General features: G+C 48.8%; 1 protein-coding gene and 2 long non-coding RNA genes across 6 annotated transcripts in view; 2 read left to right on the forward strand and 1 right to left on the reverse strand.

Annotated features, from left to right (window-relative positions):
- The window catches only part of MPRIP (myosin phosphatase Rho interacting protein), a 158,333-nt gene extending 153,058 nt beyond the window's left edge, over nucleotides 1-5,275 (reverse strand). For 2 of the 4 annotated variants that reach the window (XM_082199572.1, XM_082199573.1), the window contains exon 1: nucleotides 3,850-5,275. In XM_082199572.1, the coding sequence (XP_082055698.1) occupies nucleotides 3,850-3,969 (120 nt within the window). In that variant the 5' untranslated portion in view covers nucleotides 3,970-5,275. The remainder of the gene's footprint in view (nucleotides 1-3,849) is intronic. The other 2 variants (XM_082199578.1, XM_082199577.1) reach the window with 2 other exon arrangements.
- Nucleotides 1-19,264, forward strand: part of LOC309519151 — a 289,434-nt gene that overhangs the window by 266,574 nt on the left and 3,596 nt on the right. The window lies entirely within an intron of this gene.
- Nucleotides 6,018-6,438, forward strand: LOC309519192. The gene is made up of 2 exons (XR_014213740.1): nucleotides 6,018-6,126; nucleotides 6,233-6,438. It is a non-coding gene; the product is annotated as an uncharacterized lncRNA (long non-coding RNA).

A 19,264-nucleotide genomic window follows, 5' to 3' on the forward strand; every position in this document is an offset into this window, starting at 1 on the left:
AAACACCTGCCCATCTTCTGCAACCCACACAGAGATTATGCAATGGGATATGCAAGAGAATTCGCAACCCATTTAATGCAGGAAGGCAAGCAAGCAGCGGCTCCTTGCTGTAGAGCTGAGCTTACAACCAGCGAGGAGCATGTTGTCTGTAGCCTCTGACCAGGGAAGGGATAACCTGCCCTGCCGCACAGCCAGATATTTCTAGGGATCAGCTCCCAATTTGGTAGCAGGAGAAACACGCCCTGCAGATTGACAAAGGGGAACAGGGAGGCCCATGGTCATCAGAAGCAGCCACCCACAGTCAGTGCCAACTTACAAAAGTGAAATCAGAGCAGGAAAAAGTAGAAGGAACTCTGTGCTAAATTGCTCCCAAACCATCATTTCCTGATCTTTTATGTGGGCCACTTGGAATTCTTAAAGCAATTCTGTATTCAGGTTCGTAGGGAATCGCCTCAGTAGACAGAACCAAGATAGAACCACAGACTTGTAGAATTGGAAGGAACCGCGAGGGCCATCTAGTCTGACCCCATGTAGTGCAGGAATCTTTTGCGCAACGAGGGGCTTGAACCCACGACCCGAGATCAAGAGCATCATGCTCTGCCAACTGAGCTATCCCATCTGTTCCAGCCTTCTTTTTCCACCCAAATGCCCCTAGGAAACTCAGCCACCAAAGCTTTCTTCCCAGCGCATGGCATTCACACATAACAGCCTCCTCGAAAAAGGGGAGGCTCCGTTTTGCTTATTCAGTCCCAAGCTGGGAAACCCGTGGTCTTCGAGATGCTGCAGAGCTCCAGCTTCCACCAGGCCTGACCATCGGGCCTATGCTGCCTGGGGCTGATGGAAGTTGGTAGCCCCAGTGCAACTGGAAGGCACTGGGTCCCATTCCCCACGCAGGAAGAAAGGGGCAGCCGCTTTGGCACCCTGTTTGTGGGGCTCCCCAGAGGCACCTAGACTTGCTGATATTGCAACTGTAGCATCAGAATAAAAAAATTCCTTCCAGTAGCACCTTAAAGACCAACTAAGTTAGTTCTTGGTATGAGCTTTCGTGTGCATGCACACTTCTTCAGATACACTGAAACAGAAGTTGCCAGATCCTTCTATATAGTGAGAAGGTGGGGAGGGGTATTACTCAGAAGGGTGGTGGGAATGGGAGATTGGCAGATAGCTGAGATGAGCTGAGATGTGGCATCAGACTACAGGATGAACATTGTCCTGATTCAAAACAAGGTAGCATGGTAAATTACGATGCGTTAGGTGGGTGTGTTTCCCCCCAAACCAAACCAAACCCTTGTCCTGTAATCATCAGCAAAACGAAACAGGCACTGAACGCAACAGAAACAAACCAGCTGGGTCCCTAAGGAGCTCTCAGTTGAGCGAAGCGCATTCACAAAAGCGCAGAAACTGGTTTTTTTTTATAAAAAAAACCATCCAGAAAAACACAAAAACGGCCAACTTTTCACACTCGACAGATGATGTTGAGGTGGCTCGCTTATGTCAGGGCTGTACCACTTCAGAATCAGCGGGGGGGGGGGTCGGTTCAAACGCTTGAATGCTCCCCCCCTCCCGATATATATAAACCTGTACCAAACGCAGCAGTTTAAAGGGCATTTGGCACTCACCAACACGCCCCCCCCCCAGGGTGCACAGCTGCCCATGGAGGCTTTTACTCGGTACCCGCAGGGCCACCCACCCAGCCTTGCTGAAATGAGGCAGGAAAGAAGCATTCCATTGTAGTCAACACACTAGAGCAGAACGTGTGCTGGGCTGGTGCGTGGGAAGGGCTGGCGTGACAGGTGTGCAAGCACACCCACCGGACCCAACAGATTGGTGCGTGTGCAACATGCACACACACCCCAATCTTCTTATTCTATGTACATTACTTTGGGGGGGGGGGTTCAATTGAGAGGTGCACAGAGATGCCTTCAACCACGTGGCAGGCCCCCAACCCAAAATTCAAAGGGGTGCAGTTCCAGAAACCACCCTGAGACCTGCAGCTACAGGGCAGCATGCAAATTTAATTAACTGTCATCGTCGTCATCATCTCACCTGAGCGGCCCAGACCAGGGTTGCTACCTTACCAAGCAATCTTAAGAAGTAAGCAGGGCATGTGTGTATTTATTTACTGAACACATCCATATCCCAACTTCTTCCCCACTGACTGGCTTCTGAGGTCACTCGGGGAGCTTCATGCCCGACTGGGGATTCGAACCCAGGTCTCTTGCAGGTCCTAGTCTAGTCTAACCACTACACCACACTGCCTCTCAAGGAACTTAAGCAGGCAGGTTGTTTAAATCCTGCCTTTAAAAAATTGCTCCTGTTTGATTCCCCACCCTCCTCTGTCTCATGCTGGATCTAATGTGTTTATTGTCATGAGGTGCTTTCGAGTTACACTTTGTTTACAAAAAAGGCGACAAATAAGTTTGGTAAAAATATATAAGTAAAACTCCCTCCCTTGAACAAGAGAGGGAAACGATACCCCTTTTCAGCAAAACAAATGCAGAGTTATTTATCTGTCAGGCTTTTTTCTGTGTTGTTTTTTTTTTAATGGATGGAGAGAGAGAAATTAGCCACATCACAAATTTGCTCCATGATTCACACTAAACAGCAAGAAGGAGAGAAAAGCAGAACTTGCAAGGAACCAGAAAGCAGCTGCTGTTGCTTGAAGCACCGCTGACCAAACCCTGAGCCCCTCCAGGCTTTGTGCAAACACTTCTGATCAGTTATGCACTTGTACAATGTTGCTCAGAGAAATACATTTTTTCCATATTAGCTTCCAGATTACATTATCTCTCTCTCTCTCTCTCTGTGTGTGCCCCCGCCCCCTCCCAGCTCTGCAATATGACTGATCTCATTTCCATAATAGGATTGTAACCATGGATGTCAGAAGTAGTGTGGAATGAGGAGGGGAAGGGTGGGAACAGAAGCACTGGATTGTTTGATCATCAGCCCAGGGCTTCACGCGCCCCCCCTCCCGCCACTATGTACGGGGTACATATACAGAAAATTGTGTTTATCAGCAGCAGCCTGAACAGGAGGAGTGTGTGGCTTAAAGACATGCTTCTGCACCGCACTTGAATTCAATGGTCCCAGATTCTGCCATTTACAACTACACAACTTAAAAAAATAATAATGCAAGGGCAAATTTACAAAGGGTTCACCTAAAAAATAAATAGCCTCTCCCAGACGCCCGGCTCAGCCTGCCTTTGATATGGTGGAGACAAGCTTTCGGAAACTTCCCTCTTTGGCATTTTAAGGTTCTAGCCCTCAAGGTGGCAGGGAGAGAAATGCTTGCAGCAAGAGCTGGTGTCCTGGTTAGCAATCCAGAGGCCTTGCAATCCGGATGGGTGGTGCATAGATGTTAAAATTCCCTCCTGCAGGCTAACAATTCCAGCCAGAAAGATTAATAGATTAGGAAGAGAAGAGAAACCCGTTTTGATTCCACTCCCCCAAAATAAAAATCTCTTTTTTTTTACATAAATGATTCAGAAAGTGTTGACATCACAAAGTGGTTCTGTTGTGTGTGTCACAGTTATGAGGTCACACTTCTGGTCAAAGTCAAAAGGGGAGGAAAGAACAGAGAGATACATTCTTTTCCTGTTTGCAAAAGAATAAAGCAACTGTGGCCAGTGGCCTTTTCAAATTGCATCCTCCCTCTTCCACTACTTCAGTATTATAAACAGGCAGGCAGGCAAGGCCTGTTCCACTGCTGTCGTTTAACAATGTGTGCAGCAGCAGCAGCAGCAGCGCTCAAGTAGGAGCCACCTTCAAGTACAGGAATAACTGCAAATATTGCGCTTAGAATCCTCCACCCCCTGACACCAAAACGCCCTCTCTCAACCCACATCTCACCTGGTTCAAATCTTCATCGTTGAGCAAGTGCGACTCGCGAGGCTTAAAACAATTCTGGCATTTGCTCTTGTTAAAAATGTTAGCTTGAAATTTCCTGCAGGGATTATCTTTAGCAGACATGGCGTTGTCTACCCAGGGAAGAAAGGAAAACAGGAGGGCGAGAACGAGGCCAGAAATCAGAGCTGCTCCTTTCCCAACTTTCGTCCACTATTTTAAAAGAGGAATAAAGGGGAGGGACCCAAAAACACACAATGTGCAAGCTTCGTTCTCCTTTGTATAAATATTTCTCTACGTATAAAAAACAGGATCCTTTTAAAATCCAAGAGTGGAAACTGACCAGGGCCAAACCCCTTTCATTTGCCTGCTAGGCCACAAACACCTCCTCGCGAGCAATCCGGAGCAACAGAGAAACTGGCCTGCAAGAACATCCCGATTTTATTTATTTTTTCGCCAGAGGCAAACGAAACAAAAAACAAAAAACTGGCATGGAGGAAATGGGAAGAAGAGGAAAAATTATGTGGCCCCGGAGCAGGCAAGATAAAGCAGATCGGGGCTTGCAAACCAAACAGCTCCCCAAATCTGGATCTCTGAGGCTCCAGGAGGTTGCCAGGAAAAGAGGGAGCGAGAGAGAAAAGCGGATGGAGGAGAAAAAAAAGAAAATCCCAGCTGTCAGGGCAGGTCGGCCTTCGACGGAGCAGAAAGTGGGCAGATCCCGGAGGAGAGGAGCGAGGAGCAGCGGTGCGCTTTCGAAGGAGGGATGCGGAGAGCTTTGCGCGCAGACTTGCTCCTTTCCTGGTCGGCGTCCTCAGGCGCAATTTCCGCGCAGGATCCCGAAGCGCGCTTGCAAAGGGCCGGCCGCCGTTTCCAGAGGGGATCCATGTTGCTGCTGCCGCCGCCGCTTCATCCCCACCGCCCGGAGGAGGAATTAATCCAGAGGGATAAATCCAGAATGCAATGTGATTCCTCCCCCTTTTAAGTTAGCCTTTGCAAAAAAAAAAACCCAAACCCCGAAACAGCAGCTGAGCCCAGGAAAAAAGAGCGAGACGAGGAGGGCGCCCGTCTCCCTCGCCAAATAATCCAACTTCTCCCCAACGCCGGGAGGCGGCGAAGCAACGGGGGAGGGGACAAGCCTGCCGGGCCTCAGCACCAATCCGGAACGGAGCCCGGTCCTCCCGGCGCCTTGCAAAAGGCCTTCTCGCCGCTCCAGCCGCCACCGCCTCCTCCCGCTCTCGGGCTGCCCATCCAAGGAGGGAGGGAGGGAAGGAAGGAAGGAAGGAAGGAGGGGGGGGGAAGGAAACGCCTGGATTCCTCTCGCCCCTTTCTTCTCCTGTATTCTTCTTCTGCTGCTTTATGGCTTGCAGGGGGGCATTTTGCATGCAAAAGCCACCCAGCCCCCGCGCGCTCTCGTCTCTCTTTCCCCCAGCTTTTTTCCCCCCTTTCCCCCTCTTTGCACCAAATGTTTGCAAGCAAAAAAAAAGGAGGAATTTAAAGGGGGGCGGGGAGCGGGGGAGGGAATCCTCACGCGCTCTCCGGGTTTAGGGGCACTCCTCCTCCTCCTCCTCTTCCCGTTTAATTGACGTGGAGGGATATCCAATGGCAGGCTGCGAGTGAAGGTTAACAAAAGGAGACGCTGCCCAATCCAGAGAGAGGAAAGGGACGGGAGGGGTGTGTGGTGCGCAATGTGCAAAATGCATGCGACCCAAAAGCGGAGATGGGGGTGGGATTGGAGGCCGGGCTGTTTCCTCCCCACCCCACTCCTTTAAATCAGGTTTGGTGGACGCGTGCGTTTGGCACCGGTGGTGGATTGATTTGCACTTCCCGGACGCCGGTCCTTCCCCCGCCCACCCCCATGAAAAAGCAGCAGCATGATTTGGAGATTGAAAGCCCTTTTTTGCAAAGGAAAGGGCCTCCTTCATTGTTCCTTTCCTCTTGCAAACGGCGGTTTCTTCCTCCGCAGTGAAATCGGGAAAGCCGTCGGCGTTTGCAAAGCGCGCTTCTGGCGCGCACCTTTGCGCAAACGCCACGCCGCCTGGTTTCACGGCTCAGTCTCGCCCGAACCGCCCGTTGTTTCAAAGCAAATAAAAAGTAGCGCAGTTGTTTGGCAGGAAGACCGCTGGAGTTCAAGGCCGCTCGCATCCCGAGGGAGCACGGATGCGTGGTTTGCACGTCGGAAAGTGCCACGGAGGACGAAGCGCGCCCGGCATCTGCGGGGAAGGGTAGCTCTTTCCTCACGGCTTCGCCCCAGGCGCCCTTGGCGAAATAATCCCCGCTGTACAGGTAGATGCCTGGAAGAAAGGAAGGAGAAACAGAAGTATCACAGTTCCCTGTGCTTGTGTCACGTGCTGAAGAATAATAAATAACAATAATACCCTTTTTTCACCAGCAGGTCCCCCAGTCCGGTTATACTACAGCAATTTCAAACTTGCAAAAACAGTTATTACATTGACAAGACCAAGGTGTGTCACTTGGTTGGAGAGGCAAATGGATGCTCTGGCTTTGTATAAAATTATCCCGAGTTTTCTCTGGAAGAAGAAATTTCATGCTGCTTAAATGTAAGGGGTATGCATATAAATGATTTTTTTAAAACAACAACCCAGAAATGATTGGAAGTGTTGGCTTCTTTGCAAGCTGGAAAAATATTAGTTCTGAATTAAAAAGTGTTCAAACGTTTGTATTGTTATTTATCAAGTGCAGCGTTAACCAAGAGATGGGGAAATGTCCTAATAATGCTGATTAAAAAATGCCTTCTCTCTCCTTGGATGTTATCTGCAATACTTGCTTATGCAGAAGTCAATGCCACCAAGAAAAGCGTTTATGGACTTGAACATTTTAGGGAGCCGTTCTGTACCAAGTCCATCCAGTTCAGTAGCCCTACAGTGATCCTAAGCAGGTGTAAGCACCACTGAGCCCAATGGAATCATAGAATCACAGTGCTGGAAGGACCCTCAGGGTCATCTAGTCCAACCCCCTGGAATGCAGGAATAAGCAACTGTTCCATGTGGGGATCGAACCTGCAACCTTGGCGTCATCAGATTGCTTCCCTAGTATATGTGCCCTGGATTGTAAAGATGCAAGATTTCAGCCGCTGCGTTTTGCCTACCATTTCCGTTTCTGAAACGCACAAATATTTTAGAGTTAGAAATTTTTGTTTAAAAACAACCCTGAGGATGCTTGTCCCTGTTCCCCTTTTCCAGCCTGAGGGCCACATTCTCTGCTAGGCAGCCTTCCAGGGGCCGCCTTCCAAGGGGAGGCGGGGCCAGAGGCAAGAGCGGGAGGAGCAATGAATAGAATGCAAATTTCCCCTTTCTATCCTCCAAGCAAGCAGGAAGCCTTGTCTGAGTCCACGGGCACATCCCAGCCAGACCAAAATACTCCAGGAGGGTGCAATGCGGGCCATTAAGAGGGTGTGCCTGGGGAGAGTTCTGAGCGCTGGGCAGAGAAGCTTGGAGTGCCACATTCAACTAGTACACAGCATGGCCAAATTTGACCCTCCAGCCATTTTGGGACTACAATTCCCATCATCTCTGACCACTGGTCCTGTTAGCTAGGGGTGATGGGAGTTGTAGTCCCAAAACAGCTGGAGGGCCGAGTTTGGCCATGCCTGCAGTATGCAGATGTTGTTTGACTCCAACTCCCATCATCCCCTGCCCATTGGCCATGCTACCTGGGGCTGATGGGAGTTGGAGTCCAGCCTCTTCTGGAGGACTACAGGCCCCCTTTCATATAATCATCGACTTGGAAGGGACCCCAGGGTCATCTAGTCCGACCCTCTGCCATGCCAGAATCTTTGCCCAACTTGGGGCTCGAACTCAAGGCCCTGAGATGAAGAATCTCATGCTCTGCCAGCTGAGCTTCCCCATTACCCTTAAATCAATGCATATGCTATATGCACTTCAGCCACGCTTAACTGTCAAGGCACTCATTGCTATCATTTCCCTCCTCTTTCTTCTCTCTATGTGCATACCGTAGCTTTAAAGCACACTCTCCCTCAAAGAATTCTGGGAACTGTAGTTTACCCCTCACAAGAGTTCCCCTTCCCAGCAAGCCTGAACAAACTACAGCACCCAGAATTCTTTGAGGGGATGAAATGTGATTCAAGTGAGCTTTAAAGGCGCAACATGTACGTAGCCTTTATTTCTTTACATATACCAGTATATAATCTATGCCACTCTTTCATTAAAAAATAAAATAAAATCTCATAGCTGCTTTCCAAAAAAGTACATTGAAAGCAGACTTCTCCTTATACAATTGCTGTGAAATTCTGGAGGGTGACTTAGCGGAGGCCTTGCTAGATTCCTTTCATAATGGTGCAAAGAGAGAAAGGCCCATTTTGCTGCCAGGACAACAGGTGCAGAATATGGAGGGGTGTTTTTTTGGTCTTTTTTTTCAGCTCCCTTTCATCCAGTTCCCTCTGCCTGCTCCCAAGGGTGGTGGCTTTGGCTGGGGGCCAACGGTGCGAATTTGAAAGGCACCCTTTGTGCTCGCTTTGCCCCTTGGCTCATTAACCACCCCACGAGAGCGTTTCAGCCTTCAGGTCCAAGGTGCTTTCTTGGGAGGAGGGCTCTGCAAAAATTCCTTCCTGGGACGGCCGCTCCCTGCCCCGAGTTTGCTCTGCGCTATTATGACTCCCTCCTACATTACAAACACCATCAGCCTGGAACCTCCTGTTTGCTTTAGTTTAGTGGATTGTTTTAACCGTGTGGCAAAGCACCAAGATCCACCCAGGACTTAATTTTGAAAGTACCGTATTTTTCGCTCTATAACACGCACCCAACCATAACACGCACGTAGTTTTTAGAGGAGGAAAATCCGTAGGCATGCCACCCGTAGGCATTTCCTCCATAACACACACAGACATTTCCCCTTACTTTCTAGGAGGCAAAAAGTGAGTGTTATGGTGCAAAAAATACGGTATATATAATCGGAGAGACAGAGAGGAAGGAAGGATGGAAGAGGAGGAGGAAGCATTTGCCCTAAAGCCAGGAGTGCATCCATACATTTAAAGCACATGCCCAAGAATCCTGGGAAATATAGTTTGTGAAGGGTGCTGGGAATTATAGTTCTGGGAGGGAATAAATTACCATTCTTTTGTGTGGGGTGGGTGTGCTTAAATGTATGTTGCCTACACAGCCCAGGTGCATGTTCATGAGTTGTGATTAGTCAGTGGGGAAATGGGAAGACACTTCGTACATGCCCAGAGGTATTTCCCACACCCTTCCAATGTTTCACAGGAGAAAGTAAAAGACATCTCCCCCCAATCCCTCAGACAGCTTTTCTCATTCTCTTTCCTATTCCTCCCTGGCTAAATTTAATAGTGTTGAAGACTTCCACCAGTAACCTGCACAGTGGTACCTCGGAAGTCGAACGGAATCCGTTCCGGAAATCCGTTTGACTTCCAAAATGTTCAGAACTCAAGGCGCGGGTTCCGATTGGCGGCAGGAAGCTCCAGCAGCCAATCAGAAGCCGTGGAAGCCACATCAGATGTTTGGATCCCAAAGAACATTCACAAACCGGAACACTCACTTCTGGGTTTGCGGCGTTCAGGAGCCAAAACGTTCGACTTGCAAGGTGTTTGGGATCCAAGGTACAACTGTATGTTTTATTTATTCTGCCACAGTCTGTCCTTCACTGATGTCTAAAAAACATGATTTTGTTAATATTTAGGTATTAATATCCTGTTTCTCAAGTGGGGGGGGGGATCCTTCACAAAGTGGCTTGAGATATGGCTAAACTACTATTATAAAGCTATAAAAATGCTGACACATGATTTAATCTGTGTTTAGCTTATTGTTTATTTTAATTATTATTATTTGATTGTTTTAAATAGCTGTTTTTAACTTTTTATTTACAATTCTTGCTGTTTGTAAACTGCTCTGTTTTCCCTTACAATCAAGCGGTATGCAAGTTTTATGAAATAAAAGACTGGATCCTACGCCACTCCATCAAAAGATGAGGACTGTTACACCCTCCTCTAAAATGAGGCGTGAGCAGCGTCAACACCCCAGTCTCCAGGGTCCAGGCTATATTTCCTTGCAGAAGATGCTGTCCTGTATCTCGCTGACACATCTTGCTAAAGCGATGCTGCCCGCCTTGTTTGATGCAGGGCCCAGAGACCTGCCCCAGCCAGCCAGCCAGCCGGCCTGCCTCCATATTGTCATAACGTTGGTAAATAAATATGAATAGAATTGTGGTTTGTTTGCAGCTGGGAGGGAGCTCTGTTGTGTATCAAAGGTGCCTTTGATCACCTCCACACGGTCTTAACCACCAGCACCTGGCTGGGAGGCGGAGGTTTATTCTCCTCCACTGAAAGGCAAATAAACCCACGAAGGGACAAGAAGATCACTCCTGCCTCCAGTTCCTGGGCCATTTTTTAAAATAATTTTTTTTTTTTGCCAAAATCAAAAATCGAAGGCCAGCCCAGAAAAGCAGCCAGCAAGAAGAAGCTTCAGTTTAATTCTTCTTACATGTGTTTATAATATTGTTTGTAGATGCTTTCAATTTGTTTTTTTATTTATTTTATTTTTAATTGGGCTGGTTTTTGCTGACGTGAGAACCTTTGGGACGAAGAGCTACATAGAAATTCAATTAATAAACTAACAAACAATTTAACACGATGAATACCACAGACAACTGCTAAACCCTTATATAGCAAAATGCACACTTTTAATGCACCAAGCACTACGTATTGTTGAGTGTTACCTTCCGCTGAATCGTTTTGGGTCAGAATTATGAGCGTTCTGTGTTCCAGATGCATTTCCTATGGAAAGAATCCCAGGGACGAGATAGACAAGCAAAAATTGATTGCAGTACACGGTACATCAATTCTAAATCGAAAGAGTTTCCTTATTTGTTCCTTAAAAAAACAACACCCCAATCTAGAAGCCTTTAGTAGCAGTAGTAGTAGTAGTAGTACATAGTAGTAGTAGTTATTTATTATTTATACCCTGCTCATCTGGGTGGCTTCCAACAAAATATTAAAAATACAGTAAAACATCAGACATTAAAAACTTCCTTAAACAGGGCCGCTGTCAAATGTCTTCTAAAAGCCAGATAATTGTTTATTTCCTTAACATCTGATACAGGGCAGCTGCCACTACCGAGAAAGCCCTCTGCCTACTTAGGTATTTGCAACTGCAGGATACTATTGCTCCTGGGTGAAATTTGTACAATTTACCAAATAGTTCACCACCTCCTGCTGTTCCTGGTGCGAGCATTTCCCAGGTAACAGAGTGTATTGCTTTGATGGGTTAAGTATTTATTTTATGATGATGGGCACACACAAGCCTGTTGCTCTGCATGACTGGGAGTTGTGTTCATAGCTTTCCTCCCTGCCCCTCAGCCCATCAGGACAGAGAGGGGGAAGCTCCGTTGGTAGAGCATGAGGCGCTTAATCTGAGGGTTGCGGGTTCGAGCCTCATGTTGGGCAAAAGATTCCTGCATTGCAAGGGGGTTGGACTAGATGACCCTCCTGATTCTGTGAGTGTGCATCTCCCTTGACTGCTTTCTCCCCACTCCTATGAAGAGCACAATATTTGGAAATCCTCAGCATGTGCGCATGCAAGCACACAAACATCGCATGCTCCAAAGCAGTCTGTGCATGCACGCACACAATCTACTCCCATATTCTTCAACCTTGGGTCCCCAGATGTGGGTGGACTACAACTCCCATCATCCTTGACTATTGGGCTAAGCTGGCTGTGGATGATAGGCATTGTAGTCCACTTACATCTGAGGACCCAAGTCTGAAGAACAACAATCTACTCCAACCAGGTACCTTCCAGATGTTTTGGACTGCAACCACGGCCCCCAGCCAACATGGCCATGCTGCCTAAAGCTGATGGGATTTGTTGTCCAAAAGATCTGGCGACCATGAGGTTGGCAGTGGCTGATTTAGCTAGTATGATCTTCTGCCCGCCCCTGTTCTGGTCCACTTCAGCTGAGTCAGACCTACCACACAGGCTGGCACCAAGCGGGTGAGTCACCAAAACCACTTGCGTCCAGGAAATGAATTAAAGATGCATTTTTTTGAGAGGCAGGAGCCAAACTGGGCTCTGCTGAAAGGCCGTTTTTGCAACTCCTGAAACCCGCCCACCTCTCGTTTGTTTCTGTGCATGACCGATACTATTAATCACGAGACTGAGCACTGGGAGAGCATGTGTGTGTGTCCTAAGCACCTGGTGTGCATTGTTTTGGCTGCAAGACTTACAACAGCCCTTTCAGGTGGGACTGGAGACCCCCAGCGCTATGCAGCTTCCTACTTAAGGAGAGGCGCATTTGCAAGTGTGGATCAAGTGGGCTGTCAGCTGGCCCAGTTGTGCCCTCAAAGGGGAAGCATGGAATTGGGTTATAAGCTCTTTCAAAACTCTCCTTAGGTGGCAGAAGCACATAGGCTAGTGGTTCTCACAGGGTGTGATGCACCACACTGGTGTGGCAGGAGAGGACGGCAAGTATGGAGGGAAGGGACAATCAATATTATATTTTGGGAATGATTCATGTTTTTATGCAGCTGCGCTGTTTTATACTTTCTGGATGTCCCACGATCATATTATACAGTACAGTGGTGCCCTGCAAGACGAATGCCTCGCAAGACGGAAAACTCACTAAACGAAAGAGTTTTCCGTTTTGGAGGTGCTTCGCAAAATGAATTTCCTATGGGCTTGCTTCGCAAGACGACAATGTCTTGCGAGTTCCTGTGGGTTTTTCCCCTCCCCCCCTTTTCTAAGCCGCTAAGCCGCTTATCAGCTGATCCGATCAGCCGATAAGCCGCTAAAAGCCGCTAATAGCGCTAATCCGCTAATCCTTCAATGGGCTTGCTTCGCAAGACGAAAAAACCGCTAGACGAAGAGAATCACAGAACGGATTCTTTTCGTCTTGCGAGGCACCACTGTAGTTGTGTTCTATGTTATAAATCAATCAACTGCTAAAATTGCTTCTTTATTTTTTTCCCCCAATAAAAAACTGGAGGGGCGCAAGCAGATTTTTATTCTGAAAGTGTGGCTCAGAGGAAGAAAGCTTGAGAATCACTGATACCGAGAGAGGGTTTTGTGATTATTTATTTCAATCATTGCATTTATCCCCCACCTTTTTCACCAAAGAGCTCAAGGTGGCACGCATGGTTCTCCCCCCCCCCCATTTAATCCACACAACCACCCTGTGAGGAAGGTTAGGCTGAGAGACAGGGGCTGGCCTCCAGGGTTAACCAGTGAGCTTCATGGCCAAGCGGGGATTTGAACCTTGGTCTCCCAAATAGGTTCCCCACCTGGATAGCTCAGTCAGTAGAGCAGGAGACTCTTAATCTTAGGGCTATGAGTTCTATTCCCGTGCATTGCAGGGGGTTGGACTAGATGACCCTCAGGGGCCCCTTCCAACTCTATGATTCTATCCATGCCTTCCTCACCCTGGAACCCTCCAGATTTTTGGGTCTGCAGCTACTCTCAGTCCCTGCTCTGTGCTGACTGGAGCTAATGGGGGTTAAACATCTGGAGGAGGCCAATTTGTCCACCCCAAGAGCTGATTCCCCTCTTTCCAATCAGTTGGGATGCAAAAAGAAACTTGGAGGCATCTAGTGGGGAGGGCAATTCACAGCTATGAAGCACAGATCAGAAGATCAGAGATGTTATCTTCTCCAATCCGGTGCCCTCCAAGTGTTTAGGGCTCCAACTTCCTCCATGGGTTAGAGTGTGGTGTTGATGATGCCAAGACTGCTAGTTCGATCCCCGCATGGGACAGCTGCATCATCCTGCATTGCAGGGGGTTGGACTAGATCAGGGATGGTCAACCTTGGCCCTCCAGATTTTTTGAGACTACAATTCCCATCATCCCTGACCACTGGTCCTGCGAGCTAGGGATCATGGGAGTTGTAGTCCAAAAAACACCTGGAGGGCCAAGGTTGAGGAAGCCTGGACTAGATGATCCACAGGGTCCCTTCCAACTCTTAAAAGGTAAAGGGACCCCTGACCATTAGGTCCAGTTGTGGCCGACTCTGGGGTTGCAGTGCTCATCTCACTTTATTGGCTGAGGGAGCCGGCGTACAGCTTCCAGGTCATGTGGCCAGCATGACTAAGCCGCTTCTGGCGAACCAGAGCAGCACACGGAAACGCCGTTTACCTTCCCACTGGAGCGGTACCTAATTATCTACTTGCACTTGGACGTGCTTTCGAACTGCTAGGTTGGGAGGAGCAGGGACCGAACTACGGGAGCTCACCCCGTCGCGGGGATTTGAACCGCCAACCATCTGATGGGCAAGCCCTACGCTCTGTGGTTTAACCCACAGGGTCTTAAGACTCTATAATTCCTTCAGCCCCTGCCAGCATGACCAACAGGCAGTGGCGTAGCGTGGGGGGTGCAAGGGGGGCCGGCCGCACCGGGCGCAACATCTGGGGGGGGCGCGCTCGCTGCCTCCGGAGTCGCCGAAGAGCCTCCGGCGCAGGCTGTAGCAGAGCCCCATGTCTCGCGGAACCGACGAGCTGTGCGCGCACCCGGGCTGAAGGCGTCCGGCAGGCAGCGGCTCTCAGCGCTCGTCGCAGTCCCCGCGCGTCAGGGCCGCGGAGGACGCGCCAGGCAGCCCCTCCTCACAGCCCCGCCTCCGCCGCTGCTGCTGCAGCTGCTGGGCCATGTTGCATTTTCCTCGCCTCTCTGCCCCCCTCCTCCTCCTCCGGGCAAGCGGCGTCATTTGGGCGGCAGCGCCAGTGGCAACTCGCCTCAGATCGGCAGGTTAGGGGTTAGGGGGGACACAAATTACTTGCCTTGCCCCGGGTTAGGGGGCGCAAATTACTTGCCTTGCCCCGGGTGCTGACAACTCATGCTACGCCACTGCCAACAGGGAAGGGTAATGGACCTGTGGTGCAAAACAGGGTTATGAACATGGGGTGGGGAACCCTCCCCCCCAAAAAAAATCCAATAAATCAATGAGGTGAGAGAGAATCCAGCCAATATTTAAAAAATAAAGTGTTGGGACATTGACTCACTGATCTGCCACGAGTATTTGCACCAGCAGCTGTCTGTGGCAAGGGTCAGGCAGCATGGAGGTGATGTGGCATTGGGTGAGTTTGACGTTAATCGAACAGCTCTTCATTCATTCATTCATTCATTCATTCATTCATTCATTCATTCATTCCTGGGTGTTGCTAGGTGATCCCAACTCCTATCAGCTTCAGCCAGCCTGATTCATAATCGGGGAGGATGGGAGTTTGAGTCCAACTCTAACCTGTGTCATGGTTAGAGTGCTGTGGGACTGGGACCTTTGAGACCAGGGTTCAAATGCCCCCCTCCCTCAGCCATGAAGCTCATGGGGCGACTTTGGGGGCGAGTCACTGCCTCTCAGGGTAAGCTACCCCTCACAGGGTTGTTGTGAGGATCAAACAGAAGAGAAGGAGAGCCTGAGCTGTTTTGGGGGAAGCGTTGTATATAAAATGCAATAAACAAACATACATACATCTGAATAGCTTCAGTTTTGCCTTGTTTACTAAATTTGTACACTGCCCTTCATCCAAAGATCTCAGGGCATAAAAATACAAAGTACACAATAAGAGCAATAACGAAACAAGACAATAGTTCCCTTCCACTGTCTGAACGTCTGCGTCTTTAAAGCAGTGCCTGCTTGAAAATATACACATACAAACATCTCTGCCAGCAATTGTGGCCCCGATCTGGTGGAACGCTCTGTCACAAGAGACTAGGGCCCTGCGGGAGTTGACATCTTTCCGCAGGGCCTGCAAGACAGAGCTGTTCCACCAGGCCTTTGGCCAAGGCACAGTCTGAACCCCTCCTTTGGTAATCCTCACAGAACTCTAGCCCAATGGTTGCCATTAATTTGATTCTGAATTGATTTTAAAATGAATTGATTTTAGAATGCTGTGTTACTTTTATTGTTGTTAGCTGCTCTGAGCCCGGCTTCGGCTGGGGAGGGTGGGATATAAATTAATTTAATAACAACAACAACAACAACAACAACAACAACAACAACAACTATTACCACTCATAGAACTGTAGAATTGGAAGGGACCCTAGGGGTCTTCTAGGCCAACCCTGTGCAAATGCAGACATCATAGCTAAAGAATCCCTGCCATGATAGTTATATGCAAACAAGTTATTCTTCACATGCATATTTCACCATTCCTCCAAGAAGCTTTGGGAGGCCGGAATGCACTCATTCAAAGCTCAGACTAATTGTCGTACAGGCAGGAAATGGACTTTGACTCTCTTCGATTATCATTAACCCCCTGCTGTTTGGAAATGGTGCATCTTTGATGCCAGCAGTCACAGGCGGCAGTTTCTCGAGAAATCATGTTATCGCTGAATTTGCAGCTCCCGTCTAACTTACGTCAAACACAGGGTGGGAAAGGTTATCTACCTCTTCTTGCCATTGCGAGTCACAAGAAGCAGGAGGGGTTGCAGAGATCCATATGCAAAGCAGGAAAGGGAGAGGCCTTGGTGACATTTTGCTGCTCTGGAAACCTCTGTTCGCCCAGCCAGGCGGTCGTGAAAAATATGAAAGCCAATGTGGTGGAGTGGTTAGAGCTGTGTTTCTCAAACTTGGGTCTCTGGCTGTTGTTGGACTACAAATCCCATCATTCCTAGCTAGCAGGATCAGTGGTCAGGGATTATGGGAGTTGTAGTCCAACAACAACTGGAGACTTAAGTTTGAGAAACACTGCATTAGAGCATGGGATTGGGACCTGGGAGAGACCAGATTTCAAATCCCCACCCAGCTGTAAAGCTCTCTGTGTGAACATAGGCCAGTCACTGCCTCTCAGCCTAACCTACCTCAAAGGGCTGTTGTGGAGATTAAATGAGGGAGGGGAGAATCACCTACGCCACCTTGAGGTCCTTGGAGGAAAAGGTGGAATGTACATGCAATAAGCAAATAAACTGTCAAGTAATTGGATTCTGTTACAAGCAGAAGACTGGCGTATGTAAAGAGAAATCAACTGGAGTTTTTCCCACCTACAGCAGGGGTGAGGGACATTTCTCAGCTTGAGGGCCACCTTCCCTTCTGTGCCGCCTTCCGGGGGCCACAGGCAAAAGCGAGCAAAGCAACAAATGTATATAATATGCTGTTTTCCACAGACGCCCTTCTCAGTCTTCCAAGCAAGAGGCACGATTAGAGTTTAAGGACCAATTCCAGGCAAGAGAAGATGTGGCTGAGCAGGGGGTGAGCCCAGGGGGCAGTCCTGAGGGCCAGAGAGATGCCTGGAGGGCCACATTTCACCCCCAAACCTGAGGTTTTTCCCTAAAGCAGGAGCCCTACTTTGTCCCAGCTTTGCAGTTTACACAACAGACATACCGCCCATCACATCAAATCCCAGGTCAGTTGTCGGTGTTGCGTCCTCTTACCCCTACACTTCAGGTGAGCTTTCTGACTACCTTTTTTTTAAAGAACAAAGACCAGGGGCCACATGTGCATTAATGCACAGGGTCCAGAGGAAGGCGCATTTGTTCTGAAGGCACCCCTAAACCAGCACAGATGTTGCAGCTTCTCTTCATGCGAAATTCTTATTATCAGATACTTGCTGGCAGGGATATAATTCAGCCAATGCAGTTCCAGGTGTCTAATGTCATTTTTAAAATGCACAGCACTCTTTTGCCGTAGTGGATTACAGGCGTGCCAGCTTGGCCCAGCAACCATGGGTGCCATGCACCATGCATGGCCCTGGCACCAAAATTTGTGGGAGCCTGGCCACTTCATGGGAAATTTTTTGTGTGTACAAGCACCCAGGGTCCCAGTGAGTTTGCACCTAGGGTGGATAATGTTGGGAGCAACCTGAAGCTGGAACTGGTAAAATATGTTTTGAGAAAATGTAAGAACAGGCATACAAAATTTTCATAGACTGTCTCCAATTTTTTTTTGGGGGGGCGGTGTTCTTCGTGGAGTAGAGAACATTTGAAGGCTGCAGAATAAGCACTTGCAATTAAAGAAAATGCAAAACAGCTGCATCCCTCAGGTTAATGGTGCTTTGCAACCACTTGAGCACTGGGGAAAAGGTGGCAGAGCCACCCTAGGGCACACAAGCTACTCCCAATGAACTCACAGGGCCATGAATCATTTCCATTTAAGCATCACATGCCTGAGCGATGCTAAAAGCTGCTGAGCTAAGACTTGGCCTCTGCAGCCAGACTTTTGCTATAGGGCTGCTGCCACCGCCAGCCGTATTAAAACACACCCTTCTGTGCACAATGGCTGATGGCGAAAGGACACATTGCAGGTGCCTTGTAGCAACCTGAGAGAAGGGAACGAAATCGCAGCGGAGAGCAGCAGGACTAGCCTGTTCTGCATCTTGCAGAGTCGTGCATTTGCATGTGAGGTTCCAGCAAGTCTCGCATCTTTGTGACAAAAGACGCTTCCTCCGTTTGGGCTAACGAGACGAGAGACTGGGGACCCAAGCCTGAGTTCAATGCTAGTCTTTGAGACTCACGAAGCAGGACCAAACAGAAGGTAGACTGGGATATGTCTCAGTGGCTTGCAGTAGGTCAGTGGTGGGGAGTCTCTCCCACCCGTGGACCTAATTAAGTCTGGCAGGGCCCTCATTAGGACTGTGAGGCTGTTTTATCCAAAGCACGCCCCACACTTGAGGTCAGAGATGGCCCCCTACTCAGTCTCATCCGAGGTTCCTGCCTCCTCAGCCCCAGATCAAGCCTGATCCAAGGCCAATGGCAATAGCAGGGCCTCCAAGTAATCCTCAGCTGAGACGTGCGTGACTTGCAGGCCCTGTTCTAGCCAGACGTTTACTTAGACATGCTTTTCCTCCCAGTAAACCCATATGATGGGTATCCTCATGGGGCAAGCTGAGTGCTTTGCCTGTGGATCTGAAGCTGTCATCTTTCCCTGGGAGTGATGGGAGCCTAGACACCCAATGTGGAGGCCTCTGAGGATGATCTAGTCCAACCCCCTGGAATAAAGGAATATGCAGCTGTTTCATATGAGGATCGAACCTTTCTGCAGGAAGGGAGCCTCTGATCTGGTGACGCACTCATGCATGATAGCTTGCATTTTGCAGAGGTATGTTCCTGCTTGCTGGCTTGCTTGCTTCTATCCATGATCTCCCCTTTTTTACAGCAAACCGTTGGGGAGAAATGAGCTCCTGTTGAATGAATAAGTCAATAGGTGGGAGCAGAGTAGACAGGGAACTGGACGGCTGTAACCTAAGGTGGGCACCAGGTGGCAGCAGAGAGAAACAGGCAAGGAAGGAACAGCTAAACAAAGAAGATTGTGGCAGGAACATTTATAATCAGAGTGGTAGGGTTGGAAAGGACCAGCAAGGACTGTCTATTCCCCCCACCCCCACCCCCAATGTTATGATGTTACAGATTATGGTCAGGCAATAAATGACATACAATCACCACGGTGCATGCACAAACATAAAGGGTATACAGTGCTTTGCACAAAAAAAATTAAATGTGTACTTAAAATGCAACT

This window comes from Podarcis vaucheri (genome assembly GCF_965113315.1).
Source record: "Podarcis vaucheri genome assembly, chromosome: 14".
In the NCBI taxonomy this organism is placed as follows: domain Eukaryota; kingdom Metazoa; phylum Chordata; class Lepidosauria; order Squamata; family Lacertidae; genus Podarcis; species Podarcis vaucheri.